General features: G+C 40.8%; 1 protein-coding gene across 1 annotated transcript in view; it reads right to left on the bottom strand.

Moving 5' to 3' along the window:
- Window positions 1-26,328, bottom strand: part of FGGY (FGGY carbohydrate kinase domain containing) — a gene marked incomplete at its 3' end in the record, with an annotated part of 75,032 nt that extends 48,704 nt beyond the window's left edge. The window contains exons 1-2 of the mRNA XM_008071976.2: window positions 26,207-26,328; window positions 5,291-5,505 (exon numbers count right to left, since the gene is read on the bottom strand). Coding sequence (XP_008070167.1) covers window positions 5,291-5,491 — 201 coding nt within the window. The remainder of the gene's footprint in view (window positions 1-5,290; window positions 5,506-26,206) is intronic.
- Window positions 26,329-26,570: the final 242 nt, after the last annotated feature.

Below are 26,570 nucleotides of genomic sequence, written 5' to 3'. Positions count from 1 at the left end.
GCTGTAGCTGCCATAGGCAGTGATTCTGCTGACGGATCTGGGCAAAGTAAATTCAAAACATTCTGGAGAGATTTCGCCATTCTAGATGTCATCAAGAACATTTGTGATTGATGAGAGGAGGTCAAAATATCTATATTAACAGCAATTTGAAAGAGGTTGATTCCGACCCTCATGGATGACTAGGAGGGATGAGGGGTTCAAGACCTCAGTGGAGGAAGAAATTGTAGATGTGATGGAAAAAGCAAAAGAACTAGAGCTAGAAGTGGAACAGATAAAGAATTTAGAATATTACTCAAACTTAGTTGATAAAACAGTGGCAGAGTCTGAGAGAACTGATTCCAATTTTAAAAGAAGTACTACTGTGGGTAAAATACTATCAAATGGCATCACATGCTATAGAGAAATCTTTCTTGAAAGTAAAAGTCAATTGATGAGGCAAAATTCAATGTTGTCTTATTTTAAGAAATTGCCACAGCCACTCCATCATCCTTCAGCAGCCACCACCCTGATCAGTCAGTAGCTATCAACATCAAGGAAGACCCTCTATCATCAAAAAGATTATGATTTGCTAAAGGCTCAGATAATCATCATCACTTTTAGCAATAGTTAAAAATTAAGGTATGTACATTATTGAGGTTGACATAATGCTATTACATATTTTATATTCGATTACAGTATAATTTAAATGTAACTTTTATATGCATTGGGAAAAAATTCACATGACTCACTGTACTGCAATATTAGCTTTTATTCCAGTGGTCTGGACCTGAACTACAGTCTCTCTGAGGTATGGCAGTAGCATGATAACGTTGAAGGGTTGTAAGCAAAAGAATGGCATGATCAGGTTACCATGAAAGACAATAAAATCCACTCCAGCCGCAAGAAGGAGACCAGATCAGAGAAAGGAAAAGCAAATATGAGGACATCAGTTAGGCTCTTAGAATCAAGTCAAAAGATGATGGTATATATGGGGCTGGAGCTAGAGAGAATGCGTAGATTTAACTTATGTGAGTTCAGGCTCATCACATACTACCAAGATGAACTCGGGAAAGTCACTCAACTCAGACTTTCAGTTTTTCTTTTCAGCTGTAAAATGGGAATAGCAACCCCTCCCCTGCATACTCTGTAATGGCGCTCAGATGGAGATGAAGATGAACTGTAAATGATAATGGCTCTATGAATGTGAGAGGTTAGCACTATTGCCCAGTCCCACATGAGCTATTCTTTCTTCTGCTCCCCTCCTCATAACCATTACTCATCTAGATAGTACCAATGTAGAACAAAATGGCACTTTGTTGGCTTCATACATGCTGTTTCTTTTTCCCTTGCAATTACGCTGTTTCATTTTTAGAGACAGAGAATTTATTGTATACCTCTCCTATATATGCTCCGGTACTTAGCAAAGAGCACAGCACATAGTAGGCACTCAATATGTTTGCAGAGTGAATGAAAGAATGACACTCAACATATACACCTATTGGCTAAATGATCCCTCTCCCTTATCTTGTCTTTCTTCCTAACAGAAGTTCAGAATGAACCATAGGTTAATTTGCAATGTTCTCACCTTGTTGGAATGGTTGAGATTTGTGGCTCCAAAAAGGAAACTTTAAAATCAAGGATTATGTGTGTCCTCTAGGACATGTGGGTTTCCACAAAATCTCTTAGATGCTAGGTACCAGCCCAATAAAGCCCGCCAATTTTAGAAGCAGTAAGTGGGGAGTAAGAGAGGAGGATGGGCAAGGCGCAGTGGCTCAAGTATGTTATCCCAGCCCTTTGGGAGGCCAAGGTGAAAGGAATGCCTGAGCCCATGGGTTCGAGAACAGCCTGGGCAACTTGGGGAGACCTCATTTCCACAATAAGTCAAAAAATCAGGCAGGTGTGGTAGCGCTTGCCTGTAGTTCTGGCTACTAGGAAGGCTGAGGCGGAAGGACTGCCAGAGCCCAGCAGGTCAACACTGGGGTGGCTGTGAGCATGCCGCTGCACTCCAGCCAGGGCGAGAGTGAGACTCCAACTCAAAAAAAAAAAAAAAAAAAGAGAGGAGAATGTGGAGTCATTTCACTAGGGTTCTAGTCCTGTCTCTAAAACTTGTTAACTTAAGAGCCTCAATTTTCTCATGCATCAGATAGGAAGAAAAGTAGTTGCCCTTCCTACCTCACAATTACTGTGACACTGAAACAAGATGAGAGATGTCAAGGCGGATTTTGTCTCTTTGTTTTTAGCTCTAAAAATTAAGCATCTAATTTGTGCAGGCACCATATTAAATACTAGAGATACAAAGAGGATTCTCTTCAAGAGTTCATTCAGCTCGTGGTTTAAAAGGAACCAAACAAGCCAACAATTAAAATGCTATCTGATAAAAGCTGGAAGAAGATACAGCTGATACAGATGAAGATGATGGGGTCTGGGCAATGGAGAGAGGCTTCATGCCTCCTCTTTCCTATGAGTGTGGCAAGAAAGGACATGAATTGTCAGAAGTCATCAAGGAAGGTTCCCAGGAGGAAGTAATGATTAAACCTACCATAAGGTGTCCAGGAGTTGGGCAGGTGTAGAAGGTAAGAGAGGAGCATTCCAGACAATGTAAACAATAGAAACATTGCATTCATTCATGTACTCCACAAATATTAATTGAGCATATTACTAGCAAGAAACTCTAGAGAAATACAGGTAAATAAGATACGACGCAGGCTCAGGGGGCACACATTTCCCACATGAGCAAACAACCAGAAAAGGCACCTACAGCAACAGGGTGCGCTCATGATGCCCCACGTGGATCAAATCTAAAAGAACTTCAGGATGCTTTACACAATTTCCAGGTGAGGTCACATGGAGGGCGATGAGCATGGGACAGGCAAGAGGCACAGCACACAGCCGGGATAGGGGCAGCATCCAGCCTTTCCTCTTATCAGTCGTGAGATCTTGGGCTGATTACTGAACCCCTTTTCTTTCCATCTTTAAAAAAGAGAGATATCATTTTAAACTCCCTCAAAAGGTGCTTGTTGGGAAGACAAAAATGAAGTGATGGGTATAAACTATGTAGTGTAGTACCTGGAACACAATGGGTGCCCAAGAACTGTTAGGTGCCATTACCATCATCATCATTATTATTATTATCATTATTATTATTATTACTGTAGGCTTGACTAAGGGGAAAAGCATCTCAGACATCTGAACAACTTAGGGAAAAGGATGCAATGCAATTGCTCTCAAGCTCTCAGCTTCCTGGAGTCCATAAGAAAGAAAACAAAGGCCAGGATTTATTTTATGTCACCCTTTGCCCTAAACCAGTGCTTCTCAGAGTCTTACTTACATCGAAAGAACCTTAACAGAAAGAAGTGAGTGAACATGCCCAAGTAGTGCCTGTTCTGTGGCCTCTGACTTTTTGGTACTTCACCTTAGAAATTCATTCTCCTCTGTAATCTACTTATTTCTATTATCATCAGCACCCCCATGAGAAATCCAGTGTGTACACACTTCTAGGCAATGTTATAACATTTTATATGCACTAACTCATTTAATTCTCACAACAATCCTATGGAAGTAGGTGCTATTATCATTCCCATTTTCAGATAAGGAAACCGAGGCAAGAAACATTAAGTAACTTGTTCCAGATCACAAACTAATAAACACCGGAATGGGGATGTGAACCCAGGCAGTCTGGCTCTAGAATCTGTGCTCTATACTGGCTGGGCTACCACTCTAACATAATCCAGACAGTGTGCTACCTCTCTAATATAAAAATGCCTCCCTCCTTAAACCTCACCCCAGCAGTGATGTTCTGCATAGGTGTGTCATACTTATCCTGCAGCTTCTGGCACGTGGCCATACATCCATGCTCCGTGTGAGGGTAACAGCCTAAAACCCAAGAGCTTTATTCAGGTTTGCAATAGATCGCATTACTGAGGACAAATGCCCAGGGCACTTCTGTGGCTGACGGGACTCAAACAGATGATGGGCTGGCCGCCACTGGGAGATGATTAAAAATCCAGCATTTAACCAAGCTGTACTTCGAGTAGACCTTTTTTAAAGTAGCTTTTCAACAGGGGATTATATTTTCTTCTTGACAATTTCCTTAATGGCAAGCAAGGCTATACGTTAGAAGAACAAAGGAGACCCAAGGGTAAAGAGTAGACGACTCTCACCAGGGTGAGGGCTGAAAAGGGGAGTGAGGGGAGGAAAATTAAACAGGCAGAAGAGAAGATGTGCCCCTCTTTGATTCCTGTATAATCTCCCACACTGCCTGCCCACCCCTCTTCTCTCTGCCTTCTTCTCCGGGGGCACTAACAGCACCCCAGAGCTCATTAAAGTTTAAACCGACCGATCAATAGGCACAGAATGGAGAACTGTCCATCTGCAAATTACCAAGCACCTCATGAATATTTAAGAAACTAAACTAGAAACAGGAAAAAGAAGGAGTTCAGGACTTTATTTTTCCCCTCTGGAAAAGGAAAAAAAAAAAAAAGGATCTCAGCTATTCCTAATCACCAAGATATAAAATCAAACAGTTAAGTGAAACTTAAAACATGCGCAAGCATTTTTGCAGCATCTCCTCCTTTCTCAAGCCAGCAGGCTGAATCCAACCCAATGCCACTCAAGTAAACACTGTCTGGCACACACGAGAGATACTCTAGTCTGACCCAACTTCCTTGCTTTCTCAGAACACACCATGTGCTGATGCTGCCATGCCTTTGCATATGCTGTTCCCTCTGCCCAAAATGAGGTTCCCCTCACTTGTCCACTTCAGAGATGGGAGAATACAGTGATTATGAGCACAGCTTTGGAAGCAGACTGCTTAGGTTCTAGTTCTGCCTCTACTACTTACTAACTGTGTGTACCTGGATAAGTCAACCTTCTTTCTTCCTCAACAAAATAGATGTAGTAACAGTACTATCTTTACAGGGTCATGTGAGAATTCAACTGCTCAATGCATGCTCACATATTTTACACAGCATGTGGCACACAATAAAGGCGCAGTAGATGTTAGCTATACTTATCAGTGACGTCTTCCACAGTTGGTCACACCTCAAACTTCCACACCTCTGTACGTCTGAGTCCCATCAGGTTAGCTCTTTTTCCAGCTCCAGTCATAGTTACTTTGCTTCCAGCTTTTATCATACCATGTTTTAGCTTTGTATCCGTCTCTTCCACTAGATGACAAGCTCCTGAAAGGCAAGGTCTATGCCTTTCCCACCTCTGCAAGCTGTCCAAACAATCTGCGGCACCAGGTGGACACACAACAAACACTCAGCGGGTAGGAATGTGGGCAAGAAGAGAACACTAGTGTTGCCCATACCTTTGTGACAATGCAACACGCGGCCCAGATGTCCTCAGAGGACTGCTCGTGGTGGTTGAACTGGGGTTCCCACTTCTTAATTGGCTGGTCTGCAAAAGCCAGAAGGACTCCACTCTCATCTACCAGAGCTGCACGGACACTGCCGGTTCCAACGTCCACGCCCACATAGTACTTTCCTGGTTCTTGTTTTCCACCGGACATTGTGGTCCCTCCACCTGTGGTGAGAAAGTACAAAAGCCACGTGACGACCAAGTGGATCCACAAAGACAGTCATACGACATCTGGCGAGTAGAAAGCAAATAGGTACAGCTACCTCACCAGTGGTCACTCACTATTTATTCATCCAACAAGCATTTTTAGTGCTGACAGCATACTGACAGACACTGAGCTAGGGGATGGGTGAACAGACAGCTATGGCTTCAGACATGGTGCTGCCATTCTTGAAAGGAATCAGACATTAAGCACTTAATTATATAACTGTTTAGGCCGAGTTGTGAAGAATACAATAAGGCAGTAGTCCCCAACTGTTTTTTTTTTTCAATTTTTCAATTTTTTATTTTAAAATTGTGGGGTACAATTCAGGGTTAGGTATACAAATATTCATTGTGCAGGTATCCTTGTTGATGAGGTGTGCCCCCTTTCCCCAGGCAGTTTCCCATTACTGCCAATCCCACCTCCCCCACCGTCCCACACCCCCGCTGTTTCCTGCTACTGTCAATCCTTTTCTTATAGTATTACAATTGCTGTTCAAGGTCCAGTTATGAGTAAGAATGTGTGATACTTGATTCTTTGTTTCTGTGAAAGATCACTCAGTATTATAGACTCTAAGTCCATCTAGGTTGCTGCGAAGTTCATGATTTTGTTCTTCTTTATGGTTGCATAACATTCCATTGTGTATATGTACCACATTTTTTTAATCCAGTCCTCTTTTGATGGGTAGCACAATTGGTTCCATGTTCTTGCTATTGTGAACAATGCTGTGATAAACATACGTATGCAGGTATCTTTTTTATAGAGTGATTTGAGTTCTTCCCCAACCTTTTTGGCATCAGGGACTGGTTTCATGGAAGACGATTCTTCCATGGATGGAGGAGGAAGGAAATAGTTTCAGGATGATTCAAGCACATGACGTTTATTGTGCACTTGATTTCTATTATTATTACATTGTAATATATAATGAAATAATTATACAACTCACCATTTTTTAAAAAAAGGCATAGACAGAAGTGATAAATAAAATAATAGGCAGGCCATGTGAAAACTAAAATAAGAGTCAGATTCTGACTTAAAGCTTGCCACCAGATGCAGTTGTGCAATTGAAATACATCAACTCACTTGCCATTCACTGATAGGGTTTTGATATGGGTCTGAAAATAGTTGATTGATTATGGTCTCTGTGCAATCAAACCTTACTGCTAATGTTAATCTGTATTTGCAGCCACTCCCCAGTGCTAGCATCACCACCTCAGCTTCACCTCAGATCACCAGGCATTAGATTCTCACCAGGCATTAGATTCTCATAAGAAGCTCACAACCTAGATCCTTTGCATGTGCAGTTCACAATAGGGTTCACACTCCTATGAGACTCTAATGTCGATGCTGATCTGACGAGAGGCGGAGCTCAGGCAGTAATGCAAGCAATGGGGAGCAGCTGTAAATACAGATGAAGCTTCACTGGCTTACCCACTGCTCACCTCCTTCTGTGTGGCCCGGTTCCTAACAGGTACTGGTACCAGTCCATGGTCCAGGGGTCAGGGACCTCTACAATACAGGTTAGTACAGGCTGGTGGGAGAACTTACAATGTGGAGGCCAGTAAGATGAACTTATTGTCAGTGAATTTGACTCCACAATAACAGCAGTCATGGAACTGAAAAGAACCCTCATCTTCCTATTCAGTCATTTATTCAACAAATTATCTACTGAGCACCTGTTATGTACAAGCATTATGAAAAGTGCATCCATACACTCTACTCCTCACCATGACCTCACAAGGTGAGCATTTTTACATCTCTATTTTACAGGTGCTCAAGGTGAGACTTTAAGAGATAAGTGTCATTTTGCTTAATGCTAGGTCCACACACTCATAAACAGTAAATGTACATTATTAGATGCATATTACACTGATGAAGAAATAGGTCTCTGAGAAGTTAAGAAACTTGCCCAGTCTCACTTGGGACAGCCTGGATGTAAAGACCCACAACTGTGCAATCCCAAGTCTCATGCTCTTCCCCGTCTTTCTTGAAAGCTTGTAGTACAGCTTTGGAGAAGAGGCAAATATACTACAGCCGTGTCATGAAGTGACTGGGAATTGAGAAGAAACTCCAAGGGAGACAGGATCAGGAATTAGGTAGATAATCTGTTTTCCTTACAGAACCCTCACGAGTTACAAGGAAATCTGACCAGGGAACACTCAGGGATTCCTTGGCCTTCATGGCTGCTCTAATTCCCTCTGGTCAGATTAGCCCACACAGCACAGAATCTCACAGAGGCTTTTGTTTTCTAGACTGGTCTTTCAAAGAGTAAAAACAAGCCCCCAAGACAACTGAGTGGGCGAACATGCTACAGTTCCCCAGGTGAGCTCAGGGCAGTCTTACCATCCAGAATCTAATTTCAAACTGAGCAACATTTAGCACCCTTCAGCTTCAAAAAGATAGTTTCCTTGGCCAAGTCGCACTAAGAGATTCTAAAACAAAATCAGCTAGCAGACATTCAGTTACTGTTTCCTAGATATTTATCCCAGTACACCAACAAAAACCAACTCCATTAAAAGTGATTGCTTCCAAGGCCATGGCAACGTCTTCCCACCTTTGTTTCATCCTCTGGCTTTGTGGTTCACTGGATGGCGAAGAAGGAACTGGGGAAGCTACCGTCTTAACATGTACCACTTCATCTGAGCTGCAGAGAACAGCTCGCAGGCCCTCGCCAGCATGTGCTCTCATCTTCTCTCCCTCACCTACATCCCTCTGGGAGCTCCACATGACCATTATCACCAGTTTTCAAATCATTCTTTCCTTCATTCATTCAACAGTGATGCCTTTTCTTCAAGCAATTACTTAAAGAAAAAAGCAGAGCTGATCCGTTTGAAGCAAAGATCACTCTTGCCCCCTCTTCCAGTCCTTATCCCCAGCATTCCCTCCTCTGGGCCCTTTCTTGGGACAACTAAAACCACCAGTTTGGACTGTGATACAGCCTAAGGCCCTCATTAGCATCTCAGGCCCTATGAAGGCTTTCTTCTGCTTACTGTCCAGCCCTGGCTAATTTCTGCCCACAATCCATGCCAAGCTCCAAACATCCTCAAACTCCTCATAGGTGCTCAAGGCCTCCACACTGGGGGAGACAAGGCTGGATGCTGGCTGGCCAGGTCTGTGTAAGTTAGAGTGTTGTATAGATCCTTTATTTTTTGTTGATTTCCTAGTGCCTGGCACACAGCAGGAACTTAGTAAGTCCTTGTGACTCAACGAATGAATGGATATCTTAAAAACCCACCACTGGGAAAATAATAAAAGGTGCCAAGTTTACTATGTATCTGATTCTGCTAAATAGCTTGCTAACAATGCCACTTGTAATCCTGACAACGATTCTTGAAGACAATAACTATTATCATCCCCATTTTACTGATGAGGTAGAGTAACTTGCTCCAGTATGTCATATAACTAGGCAGTAATACAGTTGACAGTGATCCATTCCCTGGGGTTCCATAGTCCCTAACCTTTCTCAAAATGCTGTCCTGTCTCCTGATATTCCTCTATTTATTAAATACCTATTTCCAGGAACTCTACTAGGTTCCTGCCTACATCTTCAGAGACTGACCCTTCTGACATCAGGAGGCCAAACTCCGCAAGACATTCCTTTCTATAACACATGACCAAGGCATCATTCTGAAAAGAATCAAACCTACAGAACAAGGGAGCATATCATTCACATGTACCTCCCAGTTCGTGTTTTTCTATGAAATAGATCCTACTCAACTATTTCAGATTCACCACTTTTCCCATTATTAGAGTTTTAAGCAATCTCTTTGTAATTATTTCCACACCTGAGACCTGAAAGCAGGGACATTCAAGCCCTTGAGCAGCTTCTCTGAAACTCGACCTGTGAGTTGACAAGCTCTGCCAGGGGATTTTCTGCAACACCGATCCCTTGCTCTTCCCCCTCCATGCCCTTTGTTCCTGGGTCATAAGTACAATCTGCTGTGTTCTGAACTTCCAAATGTTACTCAGCCAGAACCTCTTAGCCTCAAAAAATAAAGTTACGGCAAAATGGAAAAGAAGTATTCCTTTTTCCTAGTTTGTGTGTGTTTGTGTTTGTGTTTTGTTTTAAAGATTAGAATCCTCATTGTGTCAATCACCTATCTCTACACAAGTGTTACTCTCATTCATGGACACTCAATCAGGTTAGTCAACCTATCACCACTCTATACTTCAGCAGGGTAGGGTAATCTGCCCACAGTCATGCAAACAGTAAATGGCACCAGGATCTGAACCCCAGCCTCCTCTGGCAAGTTTAGGGATCCTTTCACAATAGCAAGCTAAAATCGAAAAACAAGCTCTTTGACAACTTCTTCAGTAACAACATCAACAACAAACTACAGTAACAACTAGTATTGACTGAATTCTGTTCTGCAGATACCCACATGACTTCATGATTTCCTTTATGAGATCGGCAGTATGGGCCTCCTTTCCCAGGTAAAGAAAGTGGGGTCCTCCAAGATAAAGCTGTTTAAAGTCGCATGACAGAGGGACTGGGATTTGAGGCTAAGTCAGTGTGATTCCAAAGTCCAAGTTATGAATGGTGAGAGCCAGAACTGGGTTTTCATTTCATTCTTTTTAAACAAAGATAAATATTCCAGAAAGAAAAACAGCTGTTAGGGATATGGGGAGCGTGGTCAGGAAGAGAGAAATAAGGACATGGACTGTGGATGACCAAGAAAAAGAAAAATAACAGAGAAATTCAAGCTGTGCTGCACGCAAGTCCTGAAACATACCTAACTTCTCAGTCTCTTAAGACATTTCAAAGAGCAGAAGTAACCTCCTCTCCAAGTCCCCAGCATGGACTGGACTGACTTTTACCCCCTATTTATGATCAAAAGACTGTACTGTATGATAAATATTTATACAGTTCATTAAATAATAGCCTGTATAAATATTGTTAGAAACATGCCACAGGAAACCACGGACTTCGTGGCTGATTCTTCAACAAATGTGCAAGCTGCTCAAATGCAGTGTGAAAAAGAAAAAGGAGAATTGGAAACAGAAGGTTGTTCTTTGCAAAATGATTTCAGCAATCCTAAGAAACAGGTACATGCTATAAAAACTCTGCAAATACCCAATCACTTGGGGATTGATCTCTTATTGCTTTCCCTTTCTTTCCCTTAAAGAAACTAAGAGTAATAAGATTGCTTCCTATGACAACAACCCTCCAGAGTGGACTAGCTTACCTTCCGTCCTATTTCTTAAAGAGCCACTCCTCCAGGATGTATTTAGTGACAGTCCACAGAAACAGTGCCCCAGGGATCTGAGAAGGAATTCAATATCCTCTTTCAACTTTGATCTTTGGACTTCACTGGAAGTTCGTGTACTCAAGCTCCAGCAACTTATTGAGTTAATTACACTGCAATCAGGGGTTGTGTGAGATTGAGAAGAAAGAGATGAGCAGTGAACTAAGCTTGTCCACTTCAGTCTTCTTAACAGAAAGGATTGAATACCATCTTCAACAATTCTCACATGCTCTAAGATGGTGAGAAAACTTGGAATGGAGAAACAGCAAATTTGGCTACAATAGTTGGTTCTCTATGGGGTCTACTAACAACACACAAGGGAAGAAAAGAACAGCTTGCTAACCAGCACTTTTTTTCATCAAGTGAAAGTCTTTCTCCTATGGCCCCCCTTAGTTCTTTTTCAGTCTTTCAGTTCAAGGGGAGACATTTCAGGTTGCCAATACTGACTTAACAGGAACTGAAACAATTCCTGGGTTCCCCAAACTTTTGAAGTTTGTAGCAATTGCACAAAATATCTTTCCTCCAGACATACCTGTGGCCTGGCAAAGACTGTCCTATGGAATATAAGCACATTTCCAGTCAAGTCTTAGGTGACCAGTGTATTTTGTGGCATCAGGAATAAGCAGCAAAACCATTCCCTGAAAGCTACTGAGAAGCTAGACCATGCCCTTCTCTAGACAAGCTCCTAGAAGACCAGGGCAATCTTTTATTCATCATTGACTCTAACACTAATGCCTAACAAAGGACCTGGCCTGTTGTAGATCAAGAATAAGGTCAAAAGAATCTGAGGTGGAAGAGGAAAAGAGGGGGAAGGGAAAGGAAAATGCAATGTCGGGAGGGAAAGGAGGGGGACAGAGAAAGGGGAAGAGGAAAAAGGAAGGAGGACAGGGTAAAGAGGTAACTGAATTGGCAATAAATGAAAGATTAGGTGATTCCGAAGATAAGAAACAAAGAAACCCCTAGATTGACGGGAGGAGGTAAGTATAAAGAAAAAGTAGACATATTCCTTGGTCAACAAATAATATCCACTCTTCCTACCCAGGAAAAATCCATAAAATAGAGAATGAACAAATATGAAGGTGTCAGTTTGATATAAATCTAAATATCAAACTAAAACAAAACACTCTACTCTTTCTCTGAGAGTTACCCATTCACACCTGGAGTGCTTGCTGTCACCCAACCGGAGAGACCTCAAGGCCCCAGCACCCAAGTAGTTCACAAATGGGAATCATGACAGGTAGGTTTCTCAAGCCAGCTAACAAACTGTGAAGAAACCCCAGACACCACAGAATATAAGAAAACACCATCACGTACACTGTATCTCAGCTCAGAAGTTCTCAGACGAAGCTCCACTGACAGTGCGTTAGCCATCCTGCAAAGCAATGCAGGCTGCATCTTGAGAGTTGAGCACATGGGCTAGGCCTGTCTTATCCACCTCTGTGTCCCCAACGCACATACATTAAAAAAAGTCTAGGACATAGCAGGTACTCAATAAGGAGCTGATAAATGAATGAATGGTCACTCCATTTGAGAGAAAAGAAGGCAATCCCCCACATCACTGAAAAATAGATCCTCAGTACACACAAGATAGAAAAGTAAGGTAGGAGAGTCATCATTTAGATTCGGAATCAGGAAACTTGAGACTCGGTCCTGTATGTATCTATCACAGACTTACTTTGGGCAAATCCTTCACTGATGTCTTTCTTCCCAGGAATAAAAGGAGACACATGAATTTTGTATAACTACTCCAAGGGATTGCTGTGAAGATTAAAGGAAATAGTGGGCATAGAGAGGCTTTTAAAAAGAGCAATGGCTTTATAAGCAGAAGGAATCAATGGCACCAGGAGGCACAGCAGGAAACGCTGAGTGCAGGTAGTACAGTGTCCCCAAAGACACGATGAAGCCCTGCTACTCAAAGTGTGGGCCTCAGACCAACCTTCACTTCCAACACCAAATCACCTGCTGACACCCACATCTTTTAATATGCATTATCTATACCTATGTGTTCTCATCATATCTGACAGCTTGATTTCCAGAAAACAAACAAATATTAAGTGCTTCCTCTGTGCCAGGACACCGGGGAAAAGAGGCTGAACAATGTACGAGCTCTGATGTTAAAAAATTGACAATCTAATGCTGCTATGGTCTGAATGTCTGTGCCTCTCTCCAAAATGTATTTGTTTTTTGTTTGTTTGTTTGTTTTGTTTTTTTTGAGTTGGAGTCTCACTCTGTCACCCACATTGGAGTGCAGTGGCCACTCCTGGCCACCGCAGCCTCGACCTGCTGGGCTCCAGCGATCTTTCCGCCTCAGCCTTCCAAGTAGCCGGAATTACAGGCATGCACTACCACGCCCGGCTGATTTTCTTGTTTATTGTAGAGATGAGGTCTCGCTGCCCAGGCGGGTCTCGAACCCGCGGGCTCAGGCAATCCACTCACCTCAGCCTTCCAAAGGCGCGGGATTACAGGCTGAGCCACCGAGCCCGGCTTATTTGTTGAATCTGAACCACTAAGGTGATGGCATTAGAAGGCGAAGACCTTGGGACATGATTAGGTCATAAGGAAGGAGCCTTCATGAATGGAATTAATGGCCTTATAAAAGAGGCCCAGGTGAGGCTGTCGACCCCTCCACCATGCAAGGACACAGCAAGAAATCAGCAATTTGCAACCCAGAGAAGTGGTTGCAACACAGAGGACTAAGCTGCCATGACTGGACAGCATTCTGGTGTCACTACTCGGGTCAAAGAGGCCGCCTTTGAATGTGAGTCTACACACTGTGTCATCCATAAAGAAATGCTAGCCAAACAATGTTACCTGAACTTAACCTTTTGCAGGATATGATTAAAATTATTAACCACACCAAAGTACATGCCCTTAACTCACATCTGTTTGTGCAGCTGTTTGTGAAGAGATGGACACAGAGCATATATGTCTTCTCTTATACACAGACGTGAGATAGCTTTCTAAAGGCAGATCACTGACCAGAGTTTCTGAGTTACAAGAGCTGCTCCAGAGAGTTCTTTTAGAAAAACAGTCGCCACTGGCAGCACATTTCAGTGACACAGAATGGGCTGCAAAACTTGCTTGCTTGTGTGACATATTCAACCTGCTCAACGAACTCAATCTGTCACTTCAGGGGAGAACGACAACTGTGTTTAAGTCGGCAGATAAAGTGGCTACATTCAAAGCCAAATGGGAATTATGGGAGTGATAAGTGAACATTGGGATTTTTTAAATTTTGTTTCAAACATTAGCAGAGATTTTGAAAGAGACTGAGCCAGCGCCTTCTTTCTCCCAGCTGGTGCATGATCCCCAATCTCAGCTTTCAAAAGAGTTTTTGGACCTTACCTCCCAAACACAAAAGACCCCCGAACTGGGAAGGAATAGGTCCAGGACAGATTTACAAATAAGCCAGGTGAATCAGCTTTGTTCACGCTAGAAGAGGATCAACTGCTTGAGACTGCAAATGACAGTGGCCTTAAAAGTATGCTTGAGACAACTTCAAATCTCCACACATTCTGGATTAAAGTCAAGATATCCCGAGATTGCCACAGAAGAACTGGAAAACGTGCTTCCATTTCCAACACCCTGTGAAGCAGGGTTTTCTACAATAACAGCAACTAAAATGAGATTATCAAGATTACAGAGTAGACTGGACACAAGCCACACACTTCAAGTGTCACTGTCTCCCATCATCCCCAGATGGGACAATCTAGTTGCAGAAAAACAAGTCCAGGGCTCCCACTGATTCTGCATTCTGGTGAGTTGTATAATTATTTCATTACATATTCTAATGTCATACTAATAGACATAAAGCACACAATAAATGTAATGCACTTGAATCATCTCAAAACCATTCACCATCCCCCGCCCAATCCCGGTTCATGGAAAAATTGTCTTCCATGAAACCGGTCCCTGATGCCAAAAAGATTGGGGACCACTGATGTAATGCAATAAAATCCACTCTCCACGTGATCAGGCAAAACTCCTTCCTCAGAGACAATGCCAAGCCAGAAGCTGGCTGAGGACTTTGGCCTATTCTTACGTTTACCTGTTCATGAAGCATGGCCTGGTAGCTTCAAGGTTCAAGGTGAGATGCCTAAAAAATGAGCTATTTGAAGATTAAACATTAGATGTGGCCATTCCACAAACACAGCCCTGCCAAAATTAACATGGGCTGAAGTACAAGTTTAGGGACCATCAATATTGCTTCTACCTCAATAAAGCCCAAACTCTTTATTTGACCTATAAGAGCCTCTAAGCTCAGGCCCCTGCCTGTCTTGCTAACCTCAGCTCCTTCCCCAATTTCCATCTTTCTATTCCAACACTACAAAACTACTAGCAACCCCTCAAAGAAAGGCTAGGTGTCTTTGTTCATACTGTTCCCTGGCCTGTAATGCAAAGAATACAAAGTTGCAGTTCACAGAAAAAAGAAATACACATGAATATTTCACCTCACAAATAAGGTAGGAAATGTAAATCCAAACAGTATAAGTTATCATTTTATAGCTAACAAATTGGCAAAAATTTAAAATTTTGATTATATCCACTTTTGGCGAATGGGGGGAGAGAAAGGCAGTTTCATACAGTTTTCATGGGAGAGTAATTGATTCAACATTTTATGGAACAATTTGGCACTGTCAATTTTTAAAATCTGCCCTTTTACTCAACAGTTTAACTTCTAAGAATTCATCTTCTAAGAATTTATGCACTGGCTCACCAAAAAGATATACAAAAACATCCGCTACCATATTTTTTGCTTTTTGTTTTTGTGAATATAAGAGCATACCCACAAAAATCCTGGAAGCAAATTAAATGCTTTTAGTAGAGAACTTTCTAAAATTGATACATCAGTGACTGTTAAAAAGAATGAGAAGGAGCTAAAGAAAGATGCTAATTACATACTATTAACTAAAAAAGCAAGTTCTTAGATGGAATCATATGACCCCATTTGCATTATCTTTTAAAAACAAATAGAGTAGCAGTGGCTCTCAAAGTGTGGTCTCTAGGAGAGCAGCAGCATCAGTATCATTGGAGAGCTTGTCAGAAATGCAAAGCCCCAAGTTCCAGTCCAGCTCCACCGGGGTGGGGCTCAGCAGCCAGTGCTTTAAAAAGCCCTCCATTGAATGTCGTGCTGTACAAGAGATTTTTTTTTAAAGCCCTCCAAGTGAGCCTAATGGATGCTACAGCTTGAGAACCACTGTATTGTGTACAGACTTGACACTCTGACACACAAGATTTCAGAAAAAAGACACAACCTGCCTACTGCAGTGATACCCTGGGAAAAGAAATGCAGTGGGGCTTGGAGGGCGTCACCTTCCCCTCTCAGTGCTGTCTGGATGTTCACAATGTACGGTCATTACTACAATAGGAAGAAAATCTTTCTTGTATTGAGTTCAACTGTGCTTTGTCTGGCTTCTACCCTCTAGTCCCAAAGGATCATCCAAATGGTCTTTTTCCCTCTTATGTGGGCTATCTCTTCAAATGGCTTAAGATGACACTCCTGACCTTCTCTTGTGGCTTCTTTTCTCCATGATATACACTTTCAGTTCCTATAACTGTTTCTCCATGACATGGCTTTTTTCTAAAATAAAAAGAGAGGAAGAAGGAATGAGGGGCACTCACCACATTTAACTAGAATGATCTTCAGTCACCCAAGTTTCCACATGACATTGTGTGGAGATGAGGTAAGCTGGGCCAGTAGCACACAGAAGTTTTCCCTTTCTTCTACCTTCTTTAAGAACCCCTGGATCAACCTGTGCTGGGACAACTCAACAGCCCATCCAGCCCAGCATCTAACCTCTGACACTGCCATCAAGAATAATTTGTTCTTGATGGAAACACTCTATCTCTGACACTAACATGAAGAAGAATCTGTTATTAAGGGGAGAAGAGAAAGAGAGCTAGGGCATCTTCACAAACTGTCTTTGAAGGGGAGCTTTGAAGTAATCCTTGACAAATACCCTACTCTTCCCTTAAGAGCTCACTAGAAATTGGTGCTTTCTGGGTTGTATCAATATGTACATTCATATGAATCCAAATGTTTATTAAACTTACATTTTGATCCAATTCTCATCTTACATCAATAAATTCTTATGGACATTTACTCTGTGCCTATCAGGATACCAGTGACTTAGTGGATGGCTTTGCTAATCCTTCCTACAACTTACAGATGGGAAACTGAAGTTCTAAGCAGTTAGGCCACCTACCCAAGGTCACAGAGAATAACAAGAGAAGCATTTCAATCCTGTACTCTCTCTGTGTCATGGTAATTTTAAAAAATCGTAACAGAAGCTTTATTTTAGCATCAATGTTACCACATAATTCTACAATCCCAGATTTGGTAAACTAGATTGAGTTTGATCTGACAAAATCATTATTGATTTTTATAAACTTTGCCTTCTTTTTTACTTTCTTTCCCCAGTATCTAATCAATAACTGAGTCTTTTCTTAATCTCTCTCCCATGGCTAGGTTAGCAGAATCCAAGCTACTCAGCTCTCAGCCTGGTCTGCAACAGCTTTCATTGTAGTTCAGCCCCAAACATAGATGGCCCTGGGACTGGTAACATATTTACCCTGAATGATTTTCACATCCTCTCTAAACCCACCCCGCACATACATCAGTATATATGTACTTGCTATATAAACTCTGAGTCATCCATTTAATAAACAATTTAAGAAGAGTAAGAAAAAATTACAGGCACTTCGAGAGAAAAGTATGCTAGTCTGGGAAGGAAATATAATCATTTTCCTTCAGACATCAAACCTACATCTCTCCAAACATACTATTTGTTCTTCCCTCCCTAAGTCAGTTAGTAGCACCACCATCCACTCTGATACTGTACCCAGGAATCTGGAAGTTACCACTGATTCTTTGTTCAGGTTATTCTCAGTTTGCCCCAACTTCTCCACTACATATCCACTCTCCAATTCCTCTGCCTGCTTTGTGTTCTGGGGACAACAGCCTGTACCTCCAAGACTCTCCAACCCTTCATTCTCCTAATTGGGTTTGAGGAATGGAGAGTCCTAGCAGAAGCCTCAAAGGAAGGAGGAGAGGAAAGTCAGGGCTCCCTTCCTGAAGAGTTACCTTGGACCAGCTGCATCTCTTAAGATAATAGACCCTCTCAAAGCAGACATTCCCATTCTTCTTTTGGATTCTGGCAACCATTCCTCCCTTGCCCCTTCAGGCCTAGAGATACAACAATCTTAGTGTTATGAGTCCCAGACATTAAGGTTACGCTCACCTTTCTGAATATTTCCTTTAGTGAAAATTATCCTAATTTGAATGTACCTTGTGTTTCTTTCTGATATACTCCTTTCATCCTGCCATTACAGGCCTGAAACGGTAGAAGTTCCTCTTAATTAGCCTGGGTAGCACAAAATCCCTTCCTTACATCCTCAAATAGTCTCTTCTTTATATTTTCTTCTTTTTTTTTTTTTTTGAGTTGGAGTCTCACTCTGTCGCCCAGAATGGAGTGCAGTGGCCGCTCCCGGCCACCACAGCCTCGACCTGCTGGACTCCGGCGATCCTTCCGTCTCAGCCTTCCGAGTAGCTGGAACTACAGGCACACGCTACCACACCTGACTAATTTTTTTATTTATTGTAGAGATGAGGTCTCGTCAACTTGGCCAGGTGGGTCTCGAACCGCGGGCTCAGGAAATCCACTCACCTCAGCCTCCCAAAGCGTGGGATTACAGGCTGAGCCACTGAGCCCGGCTCTTCTCTATATTTTCTTCAAAAATTCTAGTTGAAGATTTCTACTTCCAGCCAAGATGCAAGAACAGAAACCATATTTAACCTCTCCTCCAAAAGAAGGAAACAAAAAATGGAGAAAATACAAGGTGGGACCCCCCCCCAAAAAAAACTCAGAATTTATTTATTTAAAAAGTGTGTTTATTCTTGCATGTTTAAACTTTAGTCACCTTCAAAGTACTCTCCATTTGATGTAATACGCCTATCAAGATGCTTTATCCACTGCTCAAAACAGTTTCTGAACTTGTCAATTTTGATGCCTTTTAGTGCTTCTGCCATTTTTTTGTTGTTGCTGTTTCACCTCTTACACATCAGCAAAATGTTTTCCTTTGAGGACTTTTTTCATCCAGGGAAACAAAAAAAAGTCACTCAGGGTAGGATCAAATGAGTGGGAAGGGTAGGGCATGGAGGTCATGCCAGTTTTGGTCAAAAACTCCTGAACGTTTAGCGTGGTGTGTATACTCGTAAATAACCCAGCATGAAATGGGCAAATGTGTTGAAAGAATCTCCAAGAAAAATTTCACCAATGCCAAACTCCGTCTTTCACAACAACACTATACACGGGTGCCAATGGGTTCCTATAACACTTACCTAGTAGAGAAGCCTGTACTGCAAGGGGCCTGTCCTCCAAAAGATAATTCTGGGTTATCGGGGTCCCCCATAGTATAGGAAACCAAGGTTTTCAGAACATTAGACACCAGGCAACAGAGTACAGTAATCACAGAAAGATGGAGAAAAAATGGGATAAGTCTGGCAACTGCTCAAGTTTAATGCCTGGGAAATGTCTGCAGATCATAGCACAGGAAGGAGAAATACAGGCCAAACCAGAAGTCTCCCTGAGTTGAGGAATCAGAGCTAGTAGTCTATGGAAAACAAAAAGACTACAATGTTGGGGCATGATACAAGAGAGAAGAAAGCTGCACAGAGGGAGAATTCCATAGAATTTGAAAGGTTACTCCTGAAGTATTCAGGAGAGAACTCATCACTGCTTCCATGTGTAGAAACTAACTGAGGCAGAAGCACGAAAAAAATTAGAGTGAACAATCAGTGAACAATCAAATAGAGCATCACACAGAATAGTCTCATTCACACCAGCCAGAGTAGAAAACCTCATAACTCATAGGACATTGGGTACAATACAAATTATACCAAACATCTACAGAAGAAAAAAAATCCTTCTCACACTCATACAAAAAACTGAAGAGGAAGGAATACTTCCAAATTCATTTTATAAAGCCAGCATTGCCCTGATACCAAAGCCAGAAAAGAACATTACAGAAAAAAGAAAACTACAAGCCAATTCCACTATGAACATAGATACAAAAATCCCCAGTAAAATACTAGCAAACCAAATTGAACAGCACGTGAAAAAGATAATTTACCATAATCAAGCAAGTATCCTTGTAAGGCAAGGATAGTTTAAAATGTGCAAATCAATAAATGTGTTACACTACATTAACAGAATAAAGGATAAAAATCATATGATCATTTCAATACGTTCAACAAATGCATCTAACAAAATTTAACACACTTTCAAGATAAAAACCCTCAATGAATTAGAATTAGAAGGAATGCCTCTCAACATTAAAGAGATCATATATCACAAGTCTACAGCCAACAACATACTCAGTGGTAAAAAGTTGAAAGCTTTTCCTTAAAGATCAGAAACAAGATAAGGATGCTCACTTATGCCACTTCTATTCAACACAGTACTGGAAGTCTTAGCCAGAGCAATTGCACAAGGAAAATAAGTGAAAGGCAGCCAAACTGGAAAAAAGAGAGTAAAACTATTTGCAGATTATATGATCTTATATATGAAAAACCACCCAAAGATTCCACCAAAAACCGTCACAGCTAATAAACAAATTCAGAAAAAGTGTAGAACACAAATTTAATTACAAAAATCAGCTGTGTTTCTATTCTGTTCACTAACAATGAACTATCCTTAAAAGAAATAAAGAAAACAATCCCACTTACAATAGCATCAAAAATACGTAAGAAAAGCTGGGCTCAATAGCTCAGCCTGTAATCCCAGCACTTTGGGAGGCCAAGGCAAGAGGATTGCCTGAGCCCGCATCTCTACAGTAAATAAAAAAATTAGCTGGGTGTGGTAGCACGCACCTGTAGTTCTGGTTACTTGGAAGGCTGAGGCAGAAGGATCTCTGGAGCCCAGCAGGTTGACACCGGGGTGGCCGTGAGTGTGCCACTGCACTTCAGCCTGGGTGACAGAGTGAGACTCCAATTCAAAAAGAAAAAAAAAAAAAAATGGATTTACCAAAGAGGTGAAAACTATAAAACATTCACACACAAAAATGAAGAAGACATAAATAAATGGAAAGATATCCTGTGTTCATGGATTGGTAGAAATAATATTGCTAAAATGTCCATACTACCCAAAGTGATCTGCAGAATCAATGCAAAATCTATCAAAATATCAATGCCATTTTTCACAGAAATAGAAAAACAATCCTAAAATTCATATGGAACCCCAAAACACTGCAAATAGCTAAAGCAATCTTGAGAAAGAAAAACAAAGCTAAAGACATCACACTTCTCAATTTCAAATTATATTTACAAAGGCATAGTAATCACACCAATATAGTACTGGCATTAAAAACAAGACATATATGTTAATGTAACCAATAGAGAACCCAGAAATAAACCACACATAAACAATCAATTAATCTTCAACAAAGGCATCAAGAATTCACAAAGGGAAAAAGATAGTCTTTTTAATAAATTACATTGGGAAAACTGGACATCCATATGCAAAAGAATGAAATTGGTCCCTTACCTTACACTATAAACAAAACTCAACTCAAAAATGGACTAAAGACATAAATATAAGACCTTAAACCTTCAAACTTCTAGATGAAAACAAAGATGAAAATTCCTTGCCGTTGGTCTTCACAATTATTTTTCTGGATATAACATCCAAAGCACAGGCAACAAAAACAAAGCACAGCAACAAAAACAATAAATAAACAAGTGAGACTACATCAAAGCAGCTGTAGTAGCACAGTAAAGGAAACAAACAACAAAATGAAAAGGCAATCTATAAAATGGTAGAAAATATCTGTAAACCATATATCAATAAGGGTTTAAAATCTGAAAATATACAACTGAATAACAACATAAATAAGTAACCCAATTTTTTTAAATGGGTATGATTATGGTACTCATTTCACAATGTAAATGTATATCAAAGCATCATATTACACACCTTATATATACAATTTTTACTTGCCAAACATACTTCAATAAAGCTGGAGAAAAAATGAAGTGGATAAACTGAACAGTATTGTATATATTTAATCAAATGACTTTGTATTTAAACTCCTCTCCCCCACCCCCACAAAATAACAACTACTACTCCGGGCCCAGATGGCTTCGTTAATGAATTCCACATTTAAGGAATTCATTTAAAGAAAAAATAATACCAATTCTACATAGGCTTTTCCAGAAAACGCGAAGAGGAAAAAATACTTTACAACTCATTCTGTGAGGTCAGATTTACCCAGATAACAAAACTTAATATAAGGAAAGAAAACTATAGATCAATATCCATCATAAGGATGCAAAAATTCTTAAAATTTTTAACAATTAGAATCCAACAATATATAAAAAAGAATATGTCTTTACCAATAGGTTTTATCTTATGAATGTAAAGTTAAACATTTCCCAAAAAAAGTAATGAATATAATTCACCATATTAAAAGTCTTTTTAAAAAATACGATCACAACAGTTACAAAAAAACAAACTGACAAAATATAACATCTGCTATTCCTTTAAAAAAAAAATAAAAAAACAACTCTAAGCAAAGTAGGAATACAATGAAACTTCCTAAACCTGATAAAGGGCTTCTACAAAAAAAATACAATTAACATGACAGACCTTATTTAGTGACAAAAATGAATGCTTCTCCCACAGATCAGGAATAAGACATGATATTAGCTCTCCATCACTTCTCTGCAAAGATATGGTTCTAGCCAGTGCATTACAGCAAGAAAGATAAAAGTCATCCTCATTGGAAAGGAAGTAAAACTATCTTTATTCACAGATGACAGGATCACCTACATAGAAAATCTGGTGGCTTTTTTTAAAAAAAGCAATTAGAACTAATATGTAGTCTAGGGCCATACCATCCTGAATGTGTCCATACCATCCTGAACATGTCCTATCTCATCTGATCTTAGGAGCTAAGTAGGGCTGGGCCTGATCAGTAACTGCGAGAATAAGTAGTTTAGCAAGATTGCAGGATACATGATCAATATACAAGTAGCAACAAACAATTAGAAATTAAAATTTTAAAAGACAATACCACTTACAATAGCATCAAAAATAGAAAATACCTATAGATAATCTGACAAAAATGTATAAGCCCTATATATTCAGAGCTATGAAATTTTGCCTAGGGAAATTAAGGAAGATTTAAATAAATGAACAGATATACTGTGTTCATGGGTCAGAAGACTCAGTATTTAAGATGTCAAGTCTCCCTCAAGTTCATGTATATACTAAATACAATTCTAATTAAAATCTAAGCAGGTCTTTATTTTGAAATGGACAAACTGATTATAAAATTATATGGCAAATTACAAATTACATTTATAAATTATAAAATTATAAAATTCATATGGAAACAGAAAGGGTTTAGAATAACCAAAACAAATGTTAAAAAGAACAAAGTTGAAGGCCTTTACTTGCTGATTTCCATAATTACAAAGCTATAACCACATCAAACTATATGGTATTGGCATTAAAATAGACAAAGCGATCAATGGAACAAAATAAAGCATACAAAAATGAGTCCACACATATATGGCAAACTGACGTTTGAACAAAGGTGCAAAGGCAATTCAATGGAGAAAAAATAGGCTTTTCAGCAACTGGTGCTGGAACAACTAGATACCCATATGCAAAACAAAATTGTTCCATATTTCACAACATGTATTAAAAATTAACTTAAAAATGATCATAGGTTTAATTTAAAACAAAAAATCATGAAACTTGATTTTTTTTTTTGAGTCAGGGTCTCACTTTTGTCACCCAGACTGAAGTGCAGTAGCACAATCACAACTCATTGCAGCCTCGGACTCCTGTGCTCAGGTGATCCTCCCTCCTCAGCCTCCCTTGAAGCTGGGACTACAGGTACACGCCACCACACGTAGCTAATTTTTATTTTTTTGTAGAGATAAGGTCTCACTAGTTGAGAGCTATGAAACTTTACCTAGGGAAATTAAGGAAAACTTAAATAAATGAACAGCAATACTGTGTCTATGGGTCAGAAGACTCAATATTTAACACATCAGTTCTTCCTCAAATTAATGTATATATTCGCTACAACTCCAACTCCAGGCTGGTCTTGAACTCCTGGGCTCAAGTAATCCTCCCGCCTCAGCCTCCCAAAGTGCTGGGATCACAGGCATGAGCCACTGTGCCCGGCAATGAAACTTATTTTTTAAGAAATAGGAGAAAATATTTGAAACCTAAGGTTGTGTAAAGGTTTCTTAGATACAATACAGAAAGCACGATCCATAAAAAATCAAATTTCTAAAACTGAATTCATCAAAATTAAAAATTGATAAGTTAGACTTCATCAAAATTAAGAACTCTGCTTTCAAAAGAAAATGAAAACACAAGTATCAAAATAGGAGAAAATATTTGCAAATCACATGTGATAAAGAACTTATAATGGGAATAAAGACCTTTCAAAACTCAATAGAAGAAAACTTCATTTTTTCAAATGAACAAAGATACTATGACATGAACAAAACCTCTCCAAGTACACACCTTAAAAGTGTACAGTTTATTATATGGTAATTATTCCTCAATAAAGCTGCTACAAAATATCTCATCTGAGAATGCCTTCTAGATCCCCATGGTACCTGGACTACATTCCTTCTTCATCTCCTACATTCAATCAGGAATTAATTCCTAACCATTCTACTTTCCTAATCTCTTTCCATCCCCGTCCTATTACCCTAACCTACCTCTCACTTGTATTACTTCAAAAGCTTCTCTCCAGACTTCACCTTCCCAACTCATTCTCTACCCTGCAGCCAAAATTAACTTCCTAAACATAAGTCTAAGATGTAAGTCTGAGAGTATCACTGGTTGCCCTGGAGATATATTTCAATCTCCCTCAAGATGATTCACCAGACCCTTTCTAATATGGCCCTTTCAAACCTCCTCAGCCTCCTATCTGGTGATTACCCACCTCAACCTCTCCTGCCCAGCCAAACCAATCGACCATGTGCCATGCTTTTGCAGTGTGCAAATGCTGTCCCCAACTCACATAATCCCCTTCCTTTCTCCAGCCCATTCAAGTGCAGGCTATGAAACTCAGCTCAGGTATGATCTCCTCTCGGAAGTCTTCCTCAAGTCCCATATTGGGCCATTTGCCCATCTCTCAACTCCTGAGACACTTCTGCACACCTTGCCACAGCACTAATCTCACTCTCATATAATCAATCTCCTACAAACTGGATTGAAGCAAACGGGATGAAAGCGTAAAAGCAGAGATCATGTCTTACGCATCTTTCCTTTCACAGTATGTGCACAAGATGAGTGAACAAATGAATTACTGAAGAACTGATGTGAATGATCTCTTATACCACCTGAACTGATTCTACATGTCTCCACTATAAAAATTCCAGAAAAAGACAAGGCCCAGAGCAAAAATTAACACAGCCTGGAAGGCCTGGGCTCCTCCCAGTAAACTTCTTAATTTCATCCAAAAGGGTATAGTTCCCCACTCTCTGGGATACTCTTCCAATACACATGTTTTGACTTCCAAATCCAGTCAGGGAGGTTCCAATGTCCCTCCCCCTCAAAATTTATCTCTGTGTCCAGCTCACCCCTTATGATGTGTTCTCCCAGTCATCCTTAATAGCAATGCTCTGGGCCTCTCACTAGGAGGTCCTCCAGGATCCAGGCCAGTGGCCATCAGGTCAAGAGCCAAGTGTGAGGGTCACATTAACTGGAGACTCCCAGAAGACAAGTTAAAAAGGAAACTATCAGGATATATACATTTGGTGGATCATGGGAAAGCGGAGAAGTAAGCAAAAACAAAACAAAGCAAAACTCTACCACTTAAATGACAGCCACAAAACTTTCCTTCTTTCTTACCGATTTGCAATTCAAAAGTATAATCACATGGCCATTCCTGATCTCAAATTTCAAAACAATTAGCCTAAGGATGGCACCGCCTTCATATCTCGGTCATGACTGACCCATTACTTAAGGGAAGAAATTTGTGTTAAAATCTAAGAAGTGCTTTAATGGACAATAGTCAATGATCACGGAAATTCACCATTTCGCATCCTGCCTATCCTTAAATAAAAGAGAAATTAATAAAAACTGTAAGACACCCCTAGGCCGTTCCTACTCAGGATAACTGCACCCAAACAGCATCATCTCATCTAAACTTGCGTCTCAAACGTTATCACAAGCTGCTGGAAGCTTTTAAAGCTACAAGCAACACTGGCCTAAAAATGTCTTAGGTAGCCAGACTTGAATCAAAAGGCTCCAAAAATGCCTGGGGAAAAGCCCTAAAAGGAGAGAGAGCGAGGAACTGAATACAGTTAACTGGACACTGACGGAAGGGAGGCACCCTGGGAATGCAATAAAGGCTGACCCTTCCCTGGAGTGGCCGGACGCCTCACCCAGGAGAGGACATTGGAAACTCAACAACGTCTCGGGAGCCAATGGCCCGGTGGGTGTGAAACATCAGCGGCAAGACGAGGGGGGGGTAGGAGGATGAAGGAGAGGAGGAGGAGGAGGAAAAGGAGGACGGCCGCAAGCCCAGGGTGCTCTCGGGTTGGAGAATCTTCTTCCTGGACGCGAGCGCTGACAGCCTGCGCGCCTGCAAAAGCCCCCGGTGCCCACGTGAAACTGACAGGAGAGTCACTTACAGTATTGGTCCAATCTGAACTTTACATTTTAGCCAGAAGGACTCTACACGTAACAGCGCCGAGCCTCACTGCGCCGGGATAGGGCGGCCCCGGCGGGCAGCGGCAGCCCCGCCCC

This window comes from Carlito syrichta, unplaced genomic scaffold (genome assembly GCF_000164805.1).
Source record: "Carlito syrichta isolate Samal-C Ts95f unplaced genomic scaffold, Tarsius_syrichta-2.0.1 Scaffold314796, whole genome shotgun sequence".
Taxonomy (NCBI): Eukaryota; Metazoa; Chordata; class Mammalia; order Primates; family Tarsiidae; genus Carlito; species Carlito syrichta.
Note: the sequence above shows the minus strand (reverse complement) of the source record. Positions and strands in the feature narration are given on the sequence as shown.